The sequence below is a fragment of the Rhea americana genome, unplaced genomic scaffold (assembly GCF_003343005.1).
Source record: "Rhea americana isolate MKP2758 unplaced genomic scaffold, rheAme1 scaffold_292, whole genome shotgun sequence".
In the NCBI taxonomy this organism is placed as follows: domain Eukaryota; kingdom Metazoa; phylum Chordata; class Aves; order Rheiformes; family Rheidae; genus Rhea; species Rhea americana.
Genome location: NW_028186415.1, coordinates 769,757 through 789,543, shown reverse-complemented (window position 1 = coordinate 789,543; position 19,787 = coordinate 769,757). Strand labels below are relative to the sequence as shown.

Sequence of the window (19,787 nt, the reverse complement as noted above, 5' to 3'; positions counted from 1 at the left end):
GAACCTCTACTCTTGGATTTGAGAGGCTCTAGCAYGATGCTGTCAGAGCTCAGAAAGTTAAGTTTTTAATTAAGAACTCCTGGGGAGGCCCAGATCTGCCCAGTGATGGGACTTTATGGATTCAGCCTTTACGGAGTCTAATGATCGATTCCCTCTGATAGATGCCAGGGGTGGGAGGAAGCAATTTCTCTTGGGTAAAGAAACAAGAAAAAAAATAAAAAGTTCAACAAATGTATAAAATCATCATTCAGTATGAGGGAGTATGCAAGAAGGTATCTATATTACATTTTCATCAGAGATAAAAGCTCCAGGTAGTTTTTCTTGAGTCTGATTATTCAGTACTACAACCATAAAGAGTAAAATTCATACTCAGTTTATGCACATAAAGAACTGGAAGAATAAACTGCCAGAGGTTTTAATGTATTCTAAAGGCATCTTAAACCTTTTAAGGATTGGGTCCTGACTCTGCATGTGACTCTGCTTTACCAGAAAACTGCAGAGGTCGGTTCTATATCCTCAAAAGAACCTTAAGTATGTTCATGTTGTGTGTAGCTGGGTAGAATTTCATTTGGCTGTTTTAGAGAATATCTGTAGTTGAATTTGACTGGAGAGATTGGTGAATTTTTAAACTTTCTTAGCAAAATGAGTCCTAAGGCTTTGTGGCTATAAGTCTCTATGGTTGGATCCTCATGTATGGATTTTTATTTATTTTTACAAGTCTGAAGGTGTCTACTGCTGCAAATTTCTAGTGAAAAATGTCATCAAGCTTCCCAGCACCATACTCCTTTCATTTAGAATCTGTGTACCTTAAAAGATGCATGCTTATCTCCGCCTTCATATTTATACATCCTTCGATTTGCACCCAAAAGCTTCCTTTAACAGTTGGAATTACATGTGTCATTGTATCAACATTTAGTTAAAATAACTATTAAAGTTTAACAAAACAAATGAATAACTGGGGAGTTTCTTCAAACATCAGTTAGATTCATGCAAAAACTTTAAGACCTGTGATATAGCAAAAAAACACAAAGAAGAAACTGCTGGTGCCACCGACAGTGAACTAGTACCTGGGAAACAGCTTGGAATGAGAAGCCTTGAAAGTCAGTTTGTTTCCCCCTCCTCCCAATTAAAAAAAATAAAATAAAAAATCCCCCCCAAAAAACAAGTCAGTAAGATTGAGATGGAGTAGCATGTGATTCTTATTGTCTCCTGAACCACACCAAATACTCTCTRTAGGCGTACTCTAAGGTTTGTGAGCATTTTACAAAATGTGTGAGATACGAGCAGCTACAAAAGTGGTATATTATATATACCTGTATCAGCTTTTCACAAAGCTGTGTGAATGCAGAAAACTAGCAATTGCTCTAACTCCTGTTCCAATACATTCACATGTACTTGTTTATAAAGATTGTTCAGGATAATTCATTCTTTTCAATACGTCTAAGGCCATAAGAAAGTTATGGGTTAAAAAACTCCTGCCTCCCCTCCCCCCAGCCCTTTTGTCACCACAGAGGCTCAGTCTTGGTCTGTTTAAACTTCTGTGCAAAACTGATTTACTAAATTGGGAACAAATCTTAAGCCTTTTTGACTTCAAGATTCCAGAAACCATTTTGAATAACATCCTTTGGTGTGAAAGAGGACCCGAATTCAGAATGTATGCACTCTTAATATTGCCGAGTCAGAGTGGGGAAACCCCTCCCCCCCCCCCCCCCCCCCCCCCCCCCCCCGAGAAATGAGATTAAGTCTCTAGAATTTCTTATATTAGTGATTCAACATGTTTGAGGTGATCAGAGACTGCATTAAACACCTTAAATAGACCCCAGCACGGATACTGACAGGATGTTTGTTCCATATCAATCCAAACATYGCTAAGTGTGGGAACCACTATAAGTATGTTCTAAATCTTCAAAAAATATTGACCCGGAATCTTAAATATGTTTATTAAGTAGTTTGACTAATTGTAAGCTGATTTGATAAAAATGAATGTTGCCTGAACAGACTGTACTGCTCCAGGTACCAGGTGTACTCCAGGTACTGAGTCCACCTACTGTCTATACTGCAGCTAAGAGCATGCAGGGTTGTACCATCTCTGGAAGCATCACGGCTGCCAAAGGTTTTGGGGAATTTTGGAGGGGACCCTTCACAGCATGGTTAGTGTACAACCTCTTAAAAATCCTGAGCAGAATCTTACTGTTCCCTGAACTTCTACAGTTTCAAAGTAAAGAGGTGATAAGAGGCATGTAGTTCCCAAATTATGGTTCTCACCATAGTATTTCTCTTAACAGTAGTTGAAAAAAGCATGGCATTTTGTTCAGTTTCTAAAGCGTGTCTCAAAACCTTAGAACATACTTCAGTAGGAAAATCTTAATACTCTTTGGACTCCTTCTAATGAGGAAGGCTTGAACAGACACCCATTATAATGAACTTTATTTAAACTCCTGAGCACTGAGTATATTGTATTCAACATTTCCCAATGGGATGTTTACTGTAAGTTTTTATAAATTAAGCATTCATTGCATAAAACTGCATTCGTCTATCAGCATACTATATAATATATCACAAAAACAGATAGACCAATAAAAGATTCTTGAATACATGTAACATTGGTAAGCAGATAATATCAGTAACAGCTTATCTTCGCAGGAAACAGCTCTAAATGAATCCCTCTTGAATTCACTTAATTAGGAAGCTGAAAAGGAGGAAAAAAAAGATTAAGTGCTGAAAAATGCATATAAAATGTSGCATTGCAATTATTTTAACAGAATAAATACATACTTCAAAACATTCATTTGAAATTCATTCAACATTTGTGTGATGATCTCTTAAATTTTTATATCCCATTAAGTAATTACTAAGCAAGCATGAAAGTTATCAAAATAAATAAAAGTTGAGTGACTGAAACTTAAATTTTCCTATTAAAAAAACTTAAAAAGCAAAAYGTACTTGAAACATCTGTTCTCTTCAATCAAGTTCTGCATCTGCTCTTACTATTTAAATTGAGAACCACCTCTCCCAGGAGATGTTTCAGATTTATTTAAAACATTCTTCCTTCAYTGTTAAACTGGCTCCAGAGTGAGGAGAGTTTAGAGGACATAGCAAGGGTCTGTAGCACTGCAGACACTTAAATTCTTAATGTTTTAATAAGCAAAGAAGTGTCAGATGGTATTGCATCATTGTATACCTACTGCAGTTTCTTTTCCCGGGACAAAACTTCATACTTTAAAAATACATATATATATTGCTTGCCATAACKTTCATTTAAGGATTTCCAAATGCTTTACCAAAAGTAGAATTATCTTACAAGTGAGGAGTGGGAAACCAGAGGAATTTTTGAGTATGGCTGTAGTGTGAGCTCTGTGAAGGCCTGAAAGGAGGAGTTTATTTAACTTCACTGCCTCTAGCTTTCCATAAAAGATCTTTCATCTCCTTACAGATCAATAATGTGCTAGCATACAGACGTTGCAGTAAGTTATCACTTTTCTATTCATGGCATAACTGCTTAATCATTACAAAACATCCATACAAAACTATAAGCTTAAAAGACAGTACCAATATAAAGATGTTTCCTGCTGCAAAATGTTGACAAGCTCACTAGGCAAGACATATAAACCAAGGCAAAACAGATGGCAATTTGCTAGATGCTGGAGGGTGAACTGATTTGTTTGAAAAACAAAAGCCATCAAGAGCAACAACATGAAGAGGCAAGTTGTAAGGTGCTGAATGGAGAAGTAGGAGAATGCTGTGCACATAAGACCAACCCCCCCCCCCAGAAAAAAAAAAAAAAAAAAAAAAAAAAAGAAAGAAAAGATAATCTAGACCAAGGCTAGAGATATAAGACCATGTATAGGAAAAAGAAGAGGGGAAGAGGAACACTGGTAGTGAAAAAAGGTGTGTGTGTGTGTGTGTAGGGGGAAGAGTGAAGGGCTGAAGATTACAGCTAAAAGGCATGAAGATTTACTGTAGAGAAAGATAAATAGTCATCAATACTGTAAATATATGTGTGATTCTTGCCACCGCCATTTTTATTGTTCCTTACTTTCTGTCTGTAAGCAGATCTTTAGCCTTTAAGAAATACTACAGAACATGAGATAAGGTAAATGCTTAAAACTATGTAGAAGTTATAAAACAAGTCTAAGAGGAGGGGAGGAGACAGGAGGAGACCCCTTCTTCCCAAAATCATAAACGAAAGAATAACAGAAAAAGGGAGGGAGAAGGAAAGGTTTCTGTAAAATCAACAATGACAAACTGGACAATKTATGTTGGAGTAGATCTGAAAACAAACAAACAAAAAGCCCCATCATATCCCATTACAGAAAGCCAGGGAAAACAGAACAGAAAATGATGGCCAAAGTGTGGCCTTTCAGATAACAACTAACTCAAATTAGGTAGAGGAGATAGGAGTAAACTGTAAAGCTAGAAGACTTACAAGAAAGCCATAAAAGTGGAAATAAAGGTTGTTACAAGTGGTAATCACACAAAGAAGGTCCTACTTGCAGAACAGCATTCATGCGGTTTGACACAGGGCATTGCCATCTGAAGAGCTGTGCTGTGATGCAAAACACCCTAAAATTCAGTTCTGCTATTCTTTAAAGGACTAGAAACCTGCACTGAACTTGGAAGCCCTATATAGAGGGGAATGTGGAGGTCTGTGGATACGCATGAACTCAGTATGTTGTTGGATGGTTTGAGCAAGCAGAGGAGACTGAGCTGTCTCCTCTTGCGTTTCACAGGGCAGCTTCCTTCTGAAGAACACACTGCCTAGCCAAATTAGGGGGAAGGAATACAGAAAACAGTAAATTTAAGAGGCATTGTTTTGACAAATGTATATTATTGTTCTCTTATCTCTTAGAATAATCCTAATTTCCTCAGATTTGAAGATAGCCGCTTTTGCGTAGTATTACAGATTTGTTGTAAATTTCACTATTTACTAGAAATAGATTTTTCAGTCAATAAACTTCAACTGAATCAATTTAATTTTACATGAAGTCAATATGGATAATATAACATCTAAAAAGCTGTTAGTATTACTCAGGTTTCTTAATAAATTTMATTTCATCAGTCTGCAGAAACCATTTGTTCTATTTACTAACATTTTACTTAGATTTTAAAGAAACAACTATTCAGTTTTACTCACTTGTATTTAAATTCAACTGCTCAGCATTATACAGCATTATACAATTAYACATTATTTGTTTTCTGAAATGAACTTAATTATGAGTCTCACGTTTCTCATGGTATATATGGTGTATGAGAGGAWTTTTATACTTTAGGGCATCTTGCAATTTGTCTTGGTGCACGCTGTTTTTATTTAAGCAATAAACAAATACTTCATGTCTGAGTTAACATTTATGTTTCTTTGATGAAAATAAGCYGTCCCTTATTTAATATGCTTTCTTGGAGCTTAGTTTCTCTTCTCTGTTAGTCAACACATAATGTATTTTTCTATTCTACCAAGTTCTGAAAGACTGATTATTTTTTATTATCTAACTAAAGACTCTTCATATTACCTTTTCAACAGCATCCAGATATAATGGTTACAAAGTACACTTAACTGCACTTATCAAAAAACCCGAAAGCAACTTAATGAAAAATTACAGGAAAACTTCACATTTTCAGGTATGCAAATCATCTAAAATCAGATTTAAAAAACTGCAAATGGTGAGGCATGTAGGCTTGAAAGCATAATTAGAGATCTTGAAAATAATGAAATTGTTCTAAGAAATTCACCCACAAAACAAATTAGAAGAGGCAACAAAGATCAGGTGGCAAATTTCAGTCAAAGATCAAAAAAATTTTTTTTTTTTTTTGACATCAGTCTATAATGGATAACACTTTTATCTGTTTGTCTTCTTAAAGAAACTCATGCTAAAAATATTTATGCTCCTAACTCTCCCTAGCCAAAATGGCGAGGCTGCTCTTATAGAAGCTGGTTAACGTTTGAATTTAATGATAATGCCTTCAAACTATCTGTCATCTAAAATCAATGTCAAGCAAAAGAATTATTGTCTTGGGAAATACTTAAACTTCTTTCAAGAGGTCTGATTTAAGTAAGAAAAATAGCAAAAATTTTTGCACTGATATTTTAATCATTTTAACTGGCTCTCCCCATTCTTTTCAATATTCTGTGTGCTTTCTGGACTGCAATAGCCTAAATGTGCAATTTTCATAGAACTTTCCACTGTAATTTCAAGCTCTTTCCTGACTGACAAAGTTARCTTACAGTTCATGGTTTTGGTATATGTTTAAGAATATTCTCTCTGTCCTTCTCTTGTAGTTGCTTGACAGAAAAAAAAAATCTATGCTAAAATAAGATTTTATTGCTCAGTCACTTAATTTATAGTTAATGTATAACTTAATCACTGAAAATCTTCAGTTGTGGAAAAGTCCTCCCAAAAAGCATTTTAGAGGGAAAAATGTTCACCAAGTAAACTGACATTTCCTTGATAACCAAATATGATATCTTTCAACAGTCAATGATAGCAATTAAAAYAAAACTTTTAGCAACAGCAAAAATTCCATCTTGCTCTCTAAAAATGTAGGTAAGTACAAGCATGAAAACACCTTGCCATGATACAAATGGCTGTAGGAGAGGCATTTGTTACATGTTGGAWAAGTATCCATCGTGATTCCATTTACTCAGGAAGAAACTTCCATGAAGACCTCCATTTATGAGTGCATCTTATTGTCAGTTTTTGCATCATCTCTCCCATTCTGAGCATTTATAAGAGTATTTTACCTGCATATTCATTACCCTTTAAAAAAAATCCAACCCTAGCTTTTTGGAAAAAAATATAATATGGAAAGAAGAGTCAAAAACTTAATTGGGAAATGTCTATAGGAGATGGAAAAGATGTAAACATAGTGCTGCTTTCCCCCTCCCACATCCATATGGGCTCCCTAAAGAGCCCATTTATAGACCTGTTAGACCTGTGCTTTAATCTAGGACTCCTCTGGACCCCTCACTGTCTGTCACTGAAAAGAACAATGACAATGGCATTACTAGAGTCAAGGAAATAACAGCATTACTAGTCTTTTGTTTTATGAATATTAGAAAAGGAAGTAACAGTCCTTCTCCAGTCTCTGATTCATGATTTATTTTCATCCATCTTTGGATATATCTTCATGACCTGCAGGTCAGTGGTGAGAAAGAAGATGAACAGCAAGTTGTGTTGCTTTTTCAGTTTTTATCAATGCATGCTGCTTCACAGAGGACTTATTTGGTTGCTCAGTGACAGAGTATACAAGTGATTTAGTTTATCTGACTTTCTGTAAAATAGGACAGTAAAGCTGATGCTTGTGATTGTGTGTATATAGCATTAAAATTTCTGTTTTCTTTAAGTATTGCTTTAGGCATGCCAATATAATTTTTTTTTTCCTTTTCCTTTTTTTAACTGTCAGGTCATTAGTATGCCTTGCTGTTAGTATTGTTAAAGGCAAAGCTTTGCCAGTCTGAGGATCAGAAGGAGCTATGACACATAGCTATATGCGTATCATGTAAAGTCTGATAATTTCAAGGTGAAATCAACAGCCAGTGAAAGTAAAAAGATGGACAAATTTCACCTCTTAAGATATATCTACCCTGGGATTCTGTTGAAGATGCTAAGGAAATGCAACAAAAAGATGAATGTATAAAAGCACAGATGACTGTTAAAATACAGGATATGAAATTAAAGGGGTAAAGGAGAAAAACACAGCTAATACACTTGGTCTAGATTCCTCTTTAGTGTTCTGCATTGCTCACTTCATTAAAATTCTTTCAAACTATATAAATAAATCAAGTAGATCCTTCTCTTCTTAAGAAACAGCATCTGTTTTTGTAGCAAACTGAGATTTGCCCTGAAGATGACATGGCTGAGATACTGAAGTGTCAAAGAATCAATAGCACTAAAGAAAATGGGGTCAGAGCTCCCCAAGAGATACCCTCTCAAAACCTCAAACATTTAATGCTTAAAGGAACAGATAAATGAACACCTCATTTGGAAACTAGCAAAGGAAAGCTGATAACAGCAAAGGAGTAGTAGGATCAGTTCTAGTAAGTTTTCAGCAATTTTATATTGAGTGAGGATCTAAGATTGAATGATTAGTTGATTCCCATTAACGGAGAATCTACGGCAGTACAAGCAAGTCTTTAAAATCTTGCTTAACTCTGCAGGAGCAATAGTATTAAAAACAAAAAAACCCAAAGAAAACTTCATAACACTGAACCAGCTATTAAATGATGTTTCTCATGTTCTCAAGCATCCACACAGGGTTTATTATTTTATCAATTTACTTGATGAGTGTTAGTAGTTAGAGTAAGTTGCAATAGTGAATCTATTTAGCTCCTTAGAACAGAATTTGCTTTATGGATCTGATAATTTCTTCATAGTAACACTATGATGCAGCCATATCCAATTATAACAGGCTTGTGATTAATTATTCCTTACAGCATCATCCTGGATTTTTTCTGGTCTTTTCTTCACTTGCTTTAGCATAGGAATAAGTGCACTTCTCTTCCAAATGCGTTGCACTTTTAATTAAATTTCTTGAAATTAAACCTTTGACAGAATTCAGAAGTTCTCTCTCTCTCTCTCTCCTTTTTTTTTTTTTTCGGGGTGTGTGTGTGTGTGCGCGCGTGCGCTTTTTGATGTCCTTCATTCTTAGCTTGGAAATCAAGTGAGAAGTTTAAAATTTACACAGGGCTCCAACTGCTGCTAGACATTTCTTAGAAAAGATAGGTATTTTCCTAAAACTTAAACTGGCCTCCAGAACCTCTGTTATTTAGCAAATATAGATACTAAGGCCTAATGTGACTAAGACCTATCTCAATTTTATACTCAGCTATTAGTGACTAAGGCTAAAATACATAAAATGTTAGTTGCCTGTGAGCATTAACAGGAAAAAAGGTGAAAACGGAACAAAGACTGAGGCAAAAGGAAGAAAAGCATAGTTTCAAATAGGATCAGAAGCTAATGGATTGAAACTACTGTCATGGACAGTATGAAGGAGAAAGATTCTTCCTCATTAAAAATACTCCAGCAAACATAAAACAAAGCTTTGGAAGAGAAAGATTAACAGATCTCTGTTCTGTTCTACAAACTTGATGACTAGGGAAATGTCACTGTATTGCTAGGTAGCCTAGTCCCCAATTTCTGAATCTCTGATGACTGCACCTTTTCTTGGTTTCCTTCTGCTAGCTAGGCTTTTTCACGTACTTCTGAAAATGAGAACAGGATTATGAGAAAATGATATGGGCCATCCATCTCTGTTCATGACAGACTACTAAAAAGAAGAGAAGAGCTGATGTGAAGATGATGTGAATCAGAAGTCTAGACTATCTCTGTAGGTAACCTGCCAGCCAAAAGCATCTACCTACAAAATGCAGAAAGACCTTAATCCTTTCTTTCCTCTCCTGGTGTGGCTGAAAAAAGAAGAGTGAACTTTCAGTTATAAATCAGAACTTAGCACTATACCCTGGTTTGGTTTTTGTGTGTTTTCTATATACACAGAAAGAGAGAGGAAAGGAAGGATTAAGGTCTCTCTGCATTTTGTAGGTATATGTACATCTTAGCTATAAAGATACACAAATAAATATTTAATAAAGGTCTAAAACTTCAAACATCTGTTTACTTTTACATTTTTTCCTGGAGTACTTGTGTATGCTGTGTTCTGTGCTCAGAAGTGCTGGTCTACAGTAATAGTCATATTAGGCCCATTAGCTTCTCAGATCTTCTTGGTTTGCTTGAATGAATCACCATTCTTTCTGCTTATTTCAGCTCCCATAGACTTCAGTGATAAGAATTAATTAACAAATTCTTAGCTAAAAGCTATTTTAAAAGCACATAAAGTTACTAAAATATATAACAAGTTATCTAAAGTAAGGATTTAATAAGAGATTACCTATATGGGTAGCCATGGTATTTGGAGCGGAATATYGACAACAGGAAGCTGAAGAAGAAGACCACCAGACCCAGGCCTACCAGGCATATTACTGGAAAGAAAATAACTTTGTTACTAGCACATAAAAGATTTAAATCTAGGGTGTGTACAGAGGATATTACTTGTGTCAATCATTTACGAAGAATTCTGACATAGAATACAGAAGTGTTGCTGCCTTGCCTACTGATGCCCACTATCTTCTGACAGGATTGCAAACATGTGCAGAAATATTTGTGGTTATTAAACAAAACAGCTTGTCAGTATGAATATATTTTCAAGAAAAATGGTAGCAATTTTCAGCTCAACTGTTTGTGGATGTAAACACCTTACTGCTGATAATGGATTTAATAACCCTGTAAATTATACGTATCAAGCAATGTAATTTCAGGTATTTGCTTTTTCTTTCCAGAAAACATATTATGTTTAGAAAAATATCCTTTCACTAATGGAGTCATGTTCTCTCTAGTCAACTAAGGCTAACATAATGGTGAAAGCAGTATAATAATTACCTTATATATTTCTTAGTGGCTAAAACATTCCACTGTAATAAGATCCAAGGTTGGCTGCCAGATTACTTTTTCCTCTTAACTTGATAGCAGCATAAATTTTTAGGTTCTGTAGATAAGTAACAATAATGCAGACTTTTTGATAGCATCCAGATACAAGATCTTTGAGCCTTTTCAGGCTAGGAACAAATTAGGAAAGTAAATGCTTAAATTCACAAATAAAATTTGACACCAGTTGGTACCTCTGTAGTAATAGCATAAAACCTTTTCAGTCATGTTAGCTTGTTCAATGATGGGGGAGGGAAGGCACTATCTTACAAGCTGATGTATATAATTAAGATGCATCTCATCTACATAAGATAATCTTTCAGTCCTAGTGAGCTCATTTGAATTTAAAAGCTTCTCTTCTTTCACTATTTCTAGTTCAGTCAAACCTTTGCTATTTAATTGCAGTATTCACCCTTCAAAAGTGTGCTGGCTTTGAGCAAAGATGAAGCAACCATCAAGTCAGTGAAACTGATGATAAATATTTTTCATTAAAATTGGATACATGGAAACCAATGTGTCAATTTAAATATAAATCTTCTGCAATTATTTTGAGAAAACTACCCATACACAATTTTTTATCAATTTCAAATAYAATTTCAATGTATGGATGAATAAATTGCATAAACAGTGCATAAATGGAATAAAAGCATAAACAGTGGAAGGCAGGTACAGAGAAAGCATTCACATCAGAGTCATAAGCAGAACAGTYTGAATTTGCACTACATCCCACTATTACTTCACTACATCCATCTTCACAGACTCAGATGTCAAAGAGGATTTAAGATTACATTTCAATGAAATTCATGTGAATTTTTCTTCTGACAAGGGTATCAAAGTTAGTGTAAAAAAATTTAAGAATTTAAACATCTACAGCTCATTGAAGAAAAACACAAAATCACTGTAAACCAGAAATCTCCAGCCAACATTCAACCAGCAATTAGGAAGAAATACGTAATGCTTTTACAGAAAACAGTCAGCTATTCCTTTCTGAGCAGTGTGTACGGCACAGACGATAATAAAGAACTGAACTAAGAAAGAATGGCAAAGCAGCATAGAAAGCTTGATGTCTTTTAAAAGGTCTTGAATTCCTTCAAGAATTAGAAAAGAGATAAATAAGACGGGCTATGAAAAAATATATTTTGAAAGGTACAAAGGTTGATAGAAGTATTCATGTAGACTTATGTCCTAATATGCAAGAGGCAACTTAAGGATTAGGAAGTTTAAATTTTTGTGCTTCAGCAATTCATTGGCAAAAAAAGTTTCTAAATGTTTTGAATGATGAAAAATCAGGAAAATATAAAATTTGCATTTCAAACTGAGACTCTTTGGACATTACAGATTAAGATATGTCCTGTACCACACTTCCTGTTGGGCTTTCACTTTCCTCTGAGACATATGACACTGGCAAATTGTACCTAGAAAAATAATTTTCATCCTCCTTTGGATGTTGTCACTTTAAAAAWCCTTAAATGCCTAAATTCAGTTTGAAAATGATGTTTTGAATCTTTTGTTCTTTATCTCATTAACTTGCAATACAACTGAAGAGCCAAAAAATCTTCATATTGTACAGTTGTGCATTGTGCAGATACTGTGTCAAGTAGCAGCTTGGCTAAGTATGCTTAAGATATTTTTATAGTGTTATAACTTCATGTGAATGCAGGTATAGTTACACGAGATTGATACTCTTTCAACCTTCACCCCCCAAAAGGTAAAAATTGGTTTGAGGAAGACTTTTTGAAAACTTAATCAGATACACATTTGTAATTTTTCAATTTCTTTTAATTGTGTAAATATTTCCTTCATTGTACTAAGTAACTTACTTCTCCTTTTTCCAACATCGCCTTTGGATGTAGCAGCTTCATTCAGGAGTACCATTCCCATGGTGATTGCAGCATCTATATTGCTATTGTCAAGGAAACAGCAGATGTATGGATATCTCAAGAAAGCCACAAACRTACATCCTACAAATTCAAGCCCTCATAAAATGAAGCAGTACTCATATATAATCTGCATATGCATCATAATCTGTGGCAAAAATGCACAGTAACATTTTTATTTATGTATTCTACGTAAGAAAGGAAAGATGATTCAAGAAACTGCAAATGCCACGAGCAGGACACACAGTTTTGATCGTTACGGAAACAGCCATTCCCCAATATCTTACAGTATGTTGTAYCTTGAAATTGAAATATTTTAGAAAATGAAGACTAAAAGAACCAGAAGATATTCAGTGTTATTGCACACAGTTCTACTAATTCATTGGTTATGTGATGCAAACTAAAGCCATTAAAATGATTTTAGATAGACATTATCTCCCTTTTTAGTTTCGTATTGCTTAAGTTTATTCAGCAGGAAAACATCTCAGAGGCAAAGTTCTCAGTCGCTTTCAGTGTTTTACTAATTTTAAATGTTACAAGTGTGAACAAGTACATAATGATAAATTAACTAATCTAGCAAGATCTTAAATCATTCACTTAATTTTTTATTTGAAATTATAAATAAAAAGCAATGGTTACTAATGTGCTTAACACCTGTAGTGAACAGGTGGCATGTGTGAATGCCATACTGAAGTAGGAGTGCATCATGGGATCTCACAATTTCAGAAAATATGAATTTCATTTGGACAACACATATTTTGATAGTTTTCTACTGTATTCGTACCATGCTACAGTGTTCTTTGCTTAATTGAGWAAGTCTTCATTTCAGAAGACAGACTATCTTAGTGGCTGTTATTCACACAATAATCTATCTCCTATCCACCTACCATTTTCTTTTATCTCCGTGTCTGCTGATGCCTCACTGCTCTATAATTTCATCTGCAGATATTGTTATTCCTCAGGAGACAGTGTATTTTTAACTGTGTCTGCATCTTATTTATCTCTTGGTGCACGTTTCAAGAAACATAATCAGACAACATAATGCAACATACTTGCAGCTGTTCAGAGAAACACCTCAATATTCAAAGATAACTGAATCTTGAACAAGGAAGAATTTTTTAAAGTGTTACCCAGGGCTATGTAGGAGGATGACAGACTAACCAAAAACTTAAAGAATGAGAAGCCACTTCTATTGACCTACAAAAAGATATGTCAAATATACTGCATCTATGAACAACATCTGTATCCTGTAACACTATACAGGACTCAAAATCATCAAGAAATGTGTCTTGCACTATTCCTATCAATGACTGTATTAGTATTTTCCATGTTAGACCAAAATTTTAATAATAAATTTCGGTTATATAATTTCAATTAACTGAGCATAAGCAAAAAGATTTAGAAATGGCAATGCTAACATCACACTTAATCTGAGACTAGCAGCCTGAATTGGGTTTGGTATTTCTAAATTTCAAACACACAGATTGAAAAAACGCAAATCACAAATAATAGGACTAACAAAATCAAACACTAAGAGYGAAAGGAGGCAAATGCTCATCTCAGCCAATAGGAAATACCAAAAAACATATGTTTAAMTACTGTATCTTGGATATATATACCTATAGTCCTAAATTAGATGCTTTTTAGAAATAGATTAGTAGCCCAAACTGCTTTCTCATACCTGCACAAGGTATAAAGTGCAGGCTTACTCTTAGAAATAAGTAAGTGGTTATATTCAAGTTTTGCGCAGTACCCTTGTTCATAAGCTATATACATAGTAAGCAGAGAACCTGAGATCTATTTCATTCTGAAATTGAGGCACWCTCCACTTTTCTGTTGATGTCGGCCTACTAAAGAGGAATGCGTAATTCCTTGGAGCAGAGAAGAGCAAGAAAGAGCGACTGTCACAGAAGCCCAGTGATTTGGGGGTAGAAGGTCTTTGGATTCTCATTTTCAGAGCCATTTACAGACCTTTTCAAAAGCATAGAAAATATTCTATGTGTACCTAGTAACATGGCAAATTATGAGTGTTTTAAGATAAACATCAGCATCACTTTCTCCTCTTTCAATAGCAGTTCTGAAAGAAAATGTAATTGTGTAACTCTTCCTAATTTAATAGTTTCAAGAGGCCACGCTGATGACTAAATTTAGGGAACTAGTTACTTCATGGGACTTGTGCACCAGGATGCCTCCATTCTGAATCCCAGGAGGTCACCATCAACAGGTATTAACACATCCATAATTTTATACCTAAATATTTTAGTCACTCCAGATACAACTGAAAAGAAAAATAAGCTGGATGTGAATGCTCCAGCCACAGTATAACTTCTGTAAGCAGTAGAGAGAACTGTGGAAAAATCACAGGACACAAACTTTGTTATGGTTATTATGATCTCATTATACTACTACAGGGAAGCACTGTGATGGAGTAAAATGCTCTCTCTCTCTCTCTCTAAGATCCATGAATTTCATATGTGCATACTTCATGATCAGCTATTTCAGGAACAATCAACAAAGTAGAATTAAATATCTGTGAAGAAAATACATCACCAACCTATAATCCCATTATGTAGATAAAAAAATGTACTAAAAGGATTAAAAGTTGAACATATTAAGCACTGAAAAGTTCTCTGGATTTCAGTTTAATTGAGTTCTCACTGAGGGTAAAGTTTCAAAGGGAATCCTATTGGAACCACACCACTGTACTGTGTTATCTAATAGGCATTACTGATTCTAAATACAAATAGCAAAAATTAGGTTCAATTCATGTCCAAGTCTGACTGAATTAGGGAAAAAGGGAAGGAAATACAAAGATTATACTGTTCTGGTCTTGTTTCTTTAGGCAGTGGAAACAACCAAAACCTGTGAGTGTATGTGATGTAATGGTCCATAATCACTACAGTGGGAATGAAATAGGTAGCTGCCATTTATCATTTATTTCCTCTTACCTTCAAATCCTTGTCGTTTTGACCTTGTCTTTTACTTGTTCGTTATGTTAACTGGCAAGACTGAAGATGAAAAATAAAAGGAAGACCATAATAAAACTAACAGTGAAGAGTACAAGTCATTTGGAGCTTCAAATAATAAAGATTTTGTTTCAGGAAAATATTTTAAAATGGTCTTTAAGACTTATAATATTTTCTATATACACAGTTTACTCATCACACACTTATGACAAACCTCACCAAATCGATATTAAGAATAAAACAATCTAACTTTAGACTTGTTTCCCCTTGCATCATCTTTGGACTCGATCATGTTCGCATTAAAGTCACAGGGATAAAAACTTGATCCTTAAACTTGTTTTCTTCAAATTAGACTTAATCCTGCAGCTAATGCAATTGTGTAGCATTGACTTAAACGCTGATTTAAAAGGCATCAGAACTAAGCAAAGATTRTCACTTTGGAAACTAGCTAATAACTTTAAATGCAGAGTTCATATACTAGATCTTAATTTCTTTAGGAAGTTCTGCAAAATATATATTCTAATAAAAAGCTCTTATTAAACCCAAGCATGCAATATGAAAACCGTAACAAAAACATTCCAGAAGCATATTATTGGAATTGAAAATATTCTCATTAATCAGAGTACAAATATTATTAACCAGGCCAATATACTTTTTGAATTACGTAGAAAAAAAGTGGAATCCATGAGACAATGTTAATTGAAATGACAAAAATTATTTTCTAAAAATTTTGCTTGTTAAAAGTCACATTCATGAACGCATGCACTGACCATGAGACTGGAAATCTCCCGTGTTACTTATAAGTTTCTAAGTAGGAAGAAGAAATGGAGATAACGTCAAGAGGAGAATYATTTATTCCTCTACTTTCAAAAGTTAAAAAAGCATAAAAATGAATGCAGGGGGAAAGCTGGAACAGGAAGGGCTGAAAAGAACCCTCAAATCAGATTCCACAGATATTATTTTTATCCTATTAAGAAACTGCCTAATACAGCATTGTCTAATAATAATTTTATTTTACCAGATTCCTCATTTAGGTTTACAGCAGTACTTTTGTCCTTAGCTTGAGTCAGGGGRAAAAAAAAAAGACAAGATTTGAGGGCAGCTTACCAGAACCTTTCAGGGAAGTGCCAGTCTCTACAAAGGATTTAGACTGCTTTATAAGTGCAGTTTATTTGCTTGGTTATCTCATGCAATTCTGCACTTAAATTAGTCCTTTGCCATATCCCTTACCTGCTTGCTTCTGAGAAAGAAAAAAACACTAAAAAGCCATTTGACAGTCAACCATTCTGTAACAGAGTTCCTATTTTCTTATCTTACTGTATTTCTAATCCAGTTTTTCTTATCATCAGGAAGATCAGTTTCACCAAAGGAACCGTCTCCTCTGCAATGGAGAATTTTAGAGCAGATCTGTAACCAGATGAACTGGGCTGACTTTTTTTCTTTCTCTCTTTTGGAGTCTCAAATCATTGCTGTTACAGCTTCACTATTTTTGCTTCAACTGTTGCTTTCTAATTCTAGTCATCACTGTTGAGCTTTCAGCTTCACTTGGTTTATTTTTAGCTTCAGTGACACTGGCTTCATAGCTTCACACTGTAACACTGAGCATTTACTTGAACTCTACAACGTTGAAGCAAAAATTCAATGTTATTGAGTTGTGATTTCAACACAATCATGAGCTGTTTACTACCGAATATTTAACTGAAGTCCTTTTCTGGCTCCTATTTCTAACTTTGTATGTTGTTTCTTTACTGTAATATTCCACAAAAGATAGCAACAGTCCTACCCATGAAAATTTGAAAATAATCTTTTACATCATTTTCCTCTAGCAGTACAGAATTTAAAATTTTGGCAACCAGTTATTTGGACACTTGCATATCTGCAAAAGAAAAAAAAAGAAAGAAAAAGAGATGGCATCAAAAGATTTATTTTCTAATTTCTTGTTATCTCCCTCACTGTGCTATTCTGAAAAGATGAGGGAAATATGGCACTCAGTTAAGCTATGGCTAGCAAATATTTCAAATTCAGATATTCATATTTCCTGACAAGTGTATCCCTGTCTAGCAATTTGTGTGTCTGTGTGTAAACCCAGTACAATTTCTTTTAATTTTTAATTTGGAATGATTTTATTTGTACATATTAAACTTCTGCTGCCCCTTTTCCCAGCCAGCAGATGCCTTTCATAGAAATTGAGAACATATTATTTAGTTAGTGCTTTTGAAAAGGTTCTGCATGCTTTGATRCAGGAGGAGGAAGTTTTAAAGAAGGATAAAAAACAGGTGCATCATTAAAATTTGTAAGATGAAAAGATCAACAGCAAGAGAACATARCATTTAGCCCTGCAAAAACAAGATGCCTGATTGGCAGTATAAAAAAATAGGATAGGATCAATAAACTCCAGAGTGATAGAGATGTTACAAAATGAAAAAGGACTGCTAGTAAATTCTGGATACTTTTTATTAGCATACTTTAACAGAAAATTGTACTGCTATTAACTTCAGCTAGAATGCCCAAAAGGGAAAAAAAAAATCTGATAGGTCGTTAGTTTGCTAATGTGATATATCATTTATAACTTTCCTTCAGAAATTTAGTACTAATTAGTAGTGAACAGGGAATAAGAGGAGGTGAGAAAATAAGTTGATTGACACTTGGTTACCTTTGCAAAAAAAAAAAAAAGTTTTGTGGTCTCATTCATATTCTACTGGATTACTGTCAAGAGTATAAAATCCTGCATTAGCATTATTCACATCAAGAAATTTTACCTTTTAGTCGCAGATCACTTAATAACACACGAGAAAGAAAAGCAAGTGAACAAAATTCTCATCTACCTAGGTTTGTGCTCAATTTATTGTTAACTAAAATGCAGACAGGTTATAACTCAAACTTTAAATACTTCTGGTTAACTTTTAATCATACATTGAACAAAGAAAAGCTTATATTTTTTTGTGAAGGACTAGCATAAAAACAGTATGATCGAACAAGCAAAAAATTTTTTTTTTTAATTTGTTTTAGCTAGGGGGATAACGATTATAACATAAGAAATCCTTTGCTGGCCTCTCTGAGGTATACTCTAACCTCGAGAGAAATACGTCTTAACTTTCTCTTATTAAATGTCTAAAATACATGCTGTAATTTCAGAAATGCTGATCACATTACATAAAAAAAAAAACTAACAATCATTTCAAGGTGGATTTAAGCAGACTAACTGTAGTCAACTATATTTGAAAATTCTGAGCACAACATGAATTCTAGTGATGGTATTTAGCAAATATTCTTCAGCTATGTACAGTTCTTGAATACAGGACAAAGCCACACTCCCCCCAGCTGCAGAATCTGATTTCTTATGACAAGATGAAGAAACTAATCAAGACAAAAAGTGTGGTTCTGAACCGAACCCACCCTCCTGGTCTCTTTCAAAGCATTGTTGCTTCAGTTCACGAGACAATGAGCAATGATTCTAATATTCAGCTTATGCTATTCAATGTGCAATCAATTCTGAATTAGATCATAACTATGGTCTAATGATGGACCATGATGATTCAACAAGCCTTGAGGGCTGACGAAAGGAGACACCTTTAAGGTACCAGTCTGTGTATATCACATAATAAGGATGTGTCTTAATTCATAAGCTGAAAACATGAAGAAGAGTTTGGAAGTGATTTATTTCAATTTTAGGATGAACTTAATTTAAACATAAATTGTAATCCAGACGTACTTCAATATTTCTAGTTGATTTAATTCTAGTTGTACTGATGCTTACAATAACAACCTGCTACCTTTTTTCACCTCAAAACCTTCTGCTTTTAGATGCACCAAATAACTATTTCAAGAAGTTTAGGAATTATTGCATGAGACTTGGCATATTCTGCATGTATCTCTGACCTAGAACTACAGAACTGGGTATAAATACGCTCAGTGATGTTTTTAGAATACCACTTTAACCAAGCTGTTATCTAAGCCTCTTTTAGAAGGGAGAATATTTCATTCTCTATTATTAAATAAAAAACATTGTCTTTACAATCCTACACATCTTTTAGGCACTGCTATCTCACTTTTGCACTACTTGCACCCTACTTGCATGGTACTTGCAACTTAACTTTTATTTGGGATATGGGAACCACTGCTTTTACCCTCTTCCAACACAGTTAAGATTTATCACCACTGCTATTTGGCTCTGATAATCCATTTTACTTATTTTGAACTTCATTCTACATACTGAACTTACTACACTTACCTCTTTGTATTTGGGGGAGGGGAGGGAAAGGGAWATATTAACAAATAATATTCAGAACAGGAAAACCTTGTCCAGCTCTCTTCTTCTCATACCTTTTTAACAATTATAAATGCCTAAGCACTTCTGGTCATTGAATACAARGCAGGAGAATCCTGGAAAAATTGTTGATTCATTGTATGACAGTGCAGAACACTTGATCGCCTTGTGCTTCAGCCAGCTCAAGTGGAAAACTGAAAAGCTG

The 19,787-nt window shown here is 34.5% G+C and overlaps 1 protein-coding gene across 1 annotated transcript in view; it reads right to left on the bottom strand.

Moving 5' to 3' along the window:
- Positions 1-2,410: 2,410 nt before the first annotated feature.
- TUSC3 (tumor suppressor candidate 3) overlaps positions 2,411-19,787 on the bottom strand; it is a 137,443-nt gene continuing 120,066 nt past the window's right edge. Inside the window, exons 8-10 of the mRNA XM_085309148.1 lie at positions 12,293-12,367; positions 9,880-9,970; positions 2,411-2,689 (exon numbers count right to left, since the gene is read on the bottom strand). Coding sequence (XP_085165274.1) covers positions 2,674-2,689; positions 9,880-9,970; positions 12,293-12,367 — 182 coding nt within the window. The 3' untranslated portion in view covers positions 2,411-2,673. The remainder of the gene's footprint in view (positions 2,690-9,879; positions 9,971-12,292; positions 12,368-19,787) is intronic.